General features: G+C 34.3%; 1 protein-coding gene across 1 annotated transcript; it reads right to left on the bottom strand.

The window, feature by feature from the left end:
• Positions 1 to 1,017: 1,017 nt before the first annotated feature.
• On the bottom strand, positions 1,018 to 3,824 carry LOC111475121 (phosphatidylinositol transfer protein 3-like). Its single transcript, XM_023119804.1, has 7 exons — positions 3,641 to 3,824; positions 3,441 to 3,558; positions 3,201 to 3,289; positions 2,970 to 3,016; positions 2,798 to 2,886; positions 2,452 to 2,585; positions 1,018 to 1,904 (listed from the first exon to the last, which is right to left on the bottom strand). The coding sequence occupies exons 1-7, from the start codon at positions 3,713 to 3,715 to the stop codon at positions 1,197 to 1,199; spliced, it is 1,260 nt and encodes a 419-aa protein (XP_022975572.1). The 5' UTR covers positions 3,716 to 3,824; the 3' UTR covers positions 1,018 to 1,196.
• Between the last annotated feature and the right edge of the window lie 1,737 nt (positions 3,825 to 5,561).

Below are 5,561 nucleotides of genomic sequence, written 5' to 3'. Positions count from 1 at the left end.
TAGATTCCAAGCGAAAAAGGGCACTGGTTTTTGGCGATGTCATATCTTTTGGATCAATAGAACACAAGACATGTAGTATACGACATAAATCTTATAATATCTCACTCCCCAAAACTACATGTGTTCTTCTTCTCACCATTCCCTCTCTCAATATCTCTGCCCTCTCTTCAATTCCCAATACTAAAATCTCTATCTCTATCTCGCATCATTGTTAGTAAATATTGTCCTTTTAGACTTTTTCTTTTAGGCTTTTTCAAAATTTTTAGAAGGTTGGAGAGGGTTTAACCTACTCTGACCAATGATTGGCTTTGATACTATTTATAACGGTCCAAGCCCACAACTAATAGATACTGTCTGCTTTGGCCTGTTACGTATAGTTGTCAACTCCATTTCCACACATTTATAAGAAATGTTTCTTTCCCTCCCAACCAAGGTGGGATCTCACAATTTTAATATTCTTTTTGTTGGATGAAAGTCCAACATCGGCTAATTTAGGGAATGATCATGAGTTTATAATCAAACAATACTATCTCGATTGATACGAGACTTTTTAGGGAAACCTAAAGAAAAGTCTCAAAATTGACAATATCATACCATTATGGAGATCAGTGATTCCTAACACTTTTGACTTTCTTAATCAACTTCCAAAAGAAAAACCCCGACACATATTCCCAATCCTAGTAGTCCTACCCACTTGGTGGTAATGGGTGAATGAACCAGTATTATTCATTTAAGGTTTCAGCTTTCAACCATCTTGACATTTGATTTCACCGGCTCGACCACGCTACCCATTTCCCATGCATGGTTTTTTTTTTCTTGTTCCAAAACCCCAAAAACGTAGACTTTGTGAAAGAACCACAAATTTCAATGAAAAAAAGGGACAATTTGCACACCATTTCACATCCCACTTAGCACGTTGTCGTCTTGTCCTCAAACTCGAAGCTTTTTTTTTTCTTTTGTTCTTGATCCTCCCAAAATCATCACCAACTCGGACTGAGTCAACCAATCAAACCCATATCAACTCATCAATTATTTTTAATACTAATGAGTAAGTAAGATTCGAGAAACATAGTCAACTTTACTTGAATTCATGTTATAAAAATTCGTATGTTGTTACTTCTTGTCTCTATGTAAGGAGTAGAGAAAGAACTGATTTTTTTGGTCTTTTTTTTTTTTTTTTTTTTTTTGGTATTGGATCAGAATCGTTGAGACAATGACACGTGTTTACGTCTGAGATTTGGAGTGACGATGGAGATCAATCCGCCAAGTGGTGGCCTCATCTTTGACCTGTAGATCATCTCGTCGTACGGTCTTCTGTATAATTTCAACACTGGTCGGAATGCTTCCCTGTTTTTCTCTGTTCTGCTGACGTGGCACTCTCTCCTGAAGAACACCGCCGGCGATTGCAGGAACGACGGCCTTGGTGTCCGTGGGTGGTTGACCTTTTTCCCTCCTCCGCTGGCCATGGCGGCGCTCTTCGGCGGCATCGGCGTCGACGGGAACAAGCTTTTTCTCGTCAGCCTCGAGCTGTAATTCCCATCGTTGATTCCGACACGTGGCGTTCTAGCAGCCGGTGATGCGAACGACAGAGAACGGGCGTTGAGTGGAGAGATCAGTGCGGGACCCAGTGGTGAAGGACTGGTGGGACCCACTTTGGAAGCTGAGGTGTCGGTTAAGCTGAGGTACCAAGGTTTGAGTGAGTCGAAATGGTGGGATACGGTGAAGGAGAAGCGTGAGGATGCAGATGAGCCAATCTTAGCCGTTGGTTCCATTAACGATTGATCAAATCGGAGGGACGAGGCTCGTGGATAGGCGGCGAAATCGTTAAACTCCAACGAATCTTCGAAGTCAAGAGACGAAATTACCATCGTAACCGTTGATAGCTCAACGAACGGTCGAACACCCTGCAGCTCCATCATTTAAACATAAAGTTAAAAACACCAGATCCAATAACCCATCAACTCAAAATACTTTCCTTTAGAATATTTCTCCAATTTTACTAAAATTTAAATCCAATTTAAAACACTTTTTCTTTAACCCATACCATTAAAAAAAATAATAATCAATAAATAAATAAAATAATAAATGTTGAACGGGACGAGACTCCGCCCAAAAACCTCAATTCTCATTAAGAAGTCGAATCACAGTCCTACAAAAGTCGGGACTATCTTAAATGGACAAAAATAAATAAATTTATACGATGAAAATAGAAATTTTAAAATAGAATATTTTATGATAAATTTAAAATTGACTAATGAGACAATACTGGTCCACAGTAGGAAGAAAAAGAAACTACATTTTAAAAAAATATAAATAAATAAAGTAGAAACAAAAAGCAAAAACAAAACATTTTAAATAAAGTGTTCACAAACGTAAACACATACACTTTAGTATATATATATATATATATATATATATATAATTTAAAATTTTTAAAAATAAAAATAATACCTTCCAAAGATATGTAAAGAGCGAAGGTGGGTCGATAACAAAAGCGGAATGAAGGCGGCGAGGATAAAAATCAGCCACGATCTTCAACATGGGCAGAAGTAAGTTGATAAAAGCCGAAGCCGACCTGTAAAAGCCTGCAAGTTTCCCCACGCTTCCACACATTATAATCCCAATTTAACCTCCAACTAAACTAAATGGACAACCGTCGGGACATTTCAATTCCCGATATTCTCCGCCGTGACACCGGTGGCTATTGACAACGACACCGCCATGTCACACCGGACACCTTCTCTGACAACCTCACACCAATTTACTTTACTTTTAATATAAACCAGATTTTACTTACTTGCGTCGAAAAGAATGATCATTTGATCCATGTTCTTTGACATGGTCCCGATTGCGACCTCTAGCGTGAATACTACCAGACGAGTGAACCTAATTACATTAATACGACAAAATAAAATTATTAATAAAATTTTCTTGTTTTGGTGTTCTTGGTATTGGGATTTTTTACTCACCGCTTCTGGGAATGGAATTTCTGATAATCCTGCTTTATTCGAAAAATCTGTCCATAATTAAAAAAAGGAAGATTACGAGTTTATAAATAAGGAATATTATCTTCATTGATACAAGACGACTAGTTTAAGTTTAAAATGAACAATATCATACTACTGTCGAAATCTGTAATTTCTAATAATAAGTTTCAAATTTTAATTAAATATTGTGTAGAAGTGATTTTCGATACATACCAAGACGGGGCGAGATTCTTCGTCGTGACCAGCCACGTAAGCAACACCATCGGCAAGCTCAGCGGAGAATTCATCGGCAATTAGATGATCTGAAAAAGATCACGTTAGAGTCTCACGTTGACTAATTAAATTCTCGTTTTTTGGTTTTTGGAATCGGGTAGGGTAAGTTTAACGATTACCATGAAGAACATGGCACAACTTTAAACAATTTATATTTAAAAAAAAAGAAAGAGAAAATACAGATGCCGATGCTATCCCTCCAAGAAAGGCAAGCCCTCAAGCTCTTCGCAGCTTTCTTCACGTTGTCTCCTTTGGCCTTGAGAAACCGCTGGACACAAGCAGGATTACAGAACTTGTCCTAGAGAAGGAAAAAAACAGACAAAAATTAACCTTAAAAAACACGAACAATGTTGTGTTATTTGTTGCTTTATTTTACGAACCTGTTTGAGTGAGAGTGGAGCTTGTTTACGAAGAAGCTGAAGAACAGCTTCAACTCTCTGATCATTCATCCCCATTTGGATCTCCAAGAAAGAACACTTGTTCTTCTTCTTCTTCTTCTTCTTGTTCCAAACTTCAGATTCAAGCAACTGTTTTTTAAAACCCGGATGGTTTAGAGAGAGAGAGAGAAAGTGGGGGCTGTGTTTGAAAAAATAAAGTGGAGGGTTTAATTTATAATGGAACATGGATGAATAACGCCGTTATAAAGCAAGGGTCTTTTCAAAAAGAGGGGAATAAAAACGGCAACCCTCATTTTTATTTTTTTCTTTTTTTTTTCTTTTTTTCTTTGGGTCAATGGGTTTTGTTTGGACTTTTGAATATATAATATAATAATAAATTATTAGGGTTAATGACGTGGAATTTGTTTAATTTCGGTCCTGTGACGGCGATTTGTAACGGAAAAATGGAGTCCGTGTCTATTTATCTATACAAAATTGTTTAGGATGATTTTAATTATTAAGAGAATTTCTTTTATTATTACAGAAATTAATTTACTATGCTTTAAAAAAATATATATTTAAAAATATTTTTTAACTATAGAGTTTGTTGGTACTAAAATATCTATTTAAAAATTCAGTTTGTTTTTTTCTGCATTCACAAGGGTACGATAAGAATGCATAAATATATTTTTTTTTCCTACGTTTCAAGTACAAACATTAAAAAAAAAAAAAAAAAAAGTGAAAATTACAAAATAATTTTAGTTAAATTATAAATTTAATCTTAAAAAAATTTGTTTTTTTTTTCCTACGTCCTTCAACTTTAAATTGTATAATAAGTCTTTATATTTTGAAATTCACTTTTTCTATTTTTTAAATCATTTTGAAAATTTAAAAGTATTTAAAAAAAATGACAATGATTTTCAGATGTTTTAATTAATTTAGCGAAAATTAAATTTGAACTTAAAAAATAAAATAAACAATAATAATAAATAATTGGATGGTAATGCAACGGTGGTGGAAAGGGAAGAGGGAATGAGTGATGATGGGCCGGGTTGATTTTAAACCCGTGAACGGATATCGCGGGATGATAGAATTTGATTTTCGGGTACTTTGATTGCCATTCATTTTGTCTCTTCCTCACCCACTTGTGCTGCGCCGCATTCCACTGTATCTTTCCCCGTTTTCTCCTTAAAAAAAAAAAAAAGAAAGAAAAAAACTATTTTTTCTGTAATTTAAATTCCAACTTAATTAGTTTTATGTCAATTCACATTATTATTATTATTATTATTATTATTATTATTAAGGAAAGAAACGACGCCGTTTGGAAGTTATGGGTAATTGAAATGGAGAGGAACACATAAACCCACGAAGTCAAAGCCTTGATAATTGTCGTCCAATCTCGTATTAAACAAACCTGTCCCTAACTCCCTCATCCTTACGGCGACGACCGTATGTCCAACACTTGCCACCCCTCCATCATCTCCTCATTTTCTGCCACGTGTCCTTATTTTTATCCTCTTTCTTCTACATATACCATATTAATACAGTAGAAAAAAAAAAGGAATATCGATATTATTCACAGTTTTTCTTTAAAAAAATCAAAATTTAATGTTATAATATAATAGTCTATATTTAAAAAAATATTTATTTAATTAAAATAGAATATATATATATATATATATATACCACGAGAGAGGGAGAAGTTGAGGGTGAAGATGAACATCGAGAATATAATTTCTATTTCTATCCTTATTTAGCTAAATAATTATGCATGTATTATTATAAAGTATTTTCTAACTCGATTAATAAAATACATTTCAACGTCTCACCAGCATTTAATCAATAAATTTTAATGGAATCCAATAAGGTATTTTGATATTGTATTATTTTCTAAAAATAATAAAAATTAGTATATATATATATA

The sequence above is a fragment of the Cucurbita maxima genome, unplaced genomic scaffold, assembly GCF_002738345.1.
Source record: "Cucurbita maxima cultivar Rimu unplaced genomic scaffold, Cmax_1.0 Cma_Scf00996, whole genome shotgun sequence".
In the NCBI taxonomy this organism is placed as follows: Eukaryota; Viridiplantae; Streptophyta; class Magnoliopsida; order Cucurbitales; family Cucurbitaceae; genus Cucurbita; species Cucurbita maxima.
The sequence above is the reverse complement of the archived record's forward strand: the minus strand, read 5'-3'. Positions and strand labels throughout refer to the sequence as shown.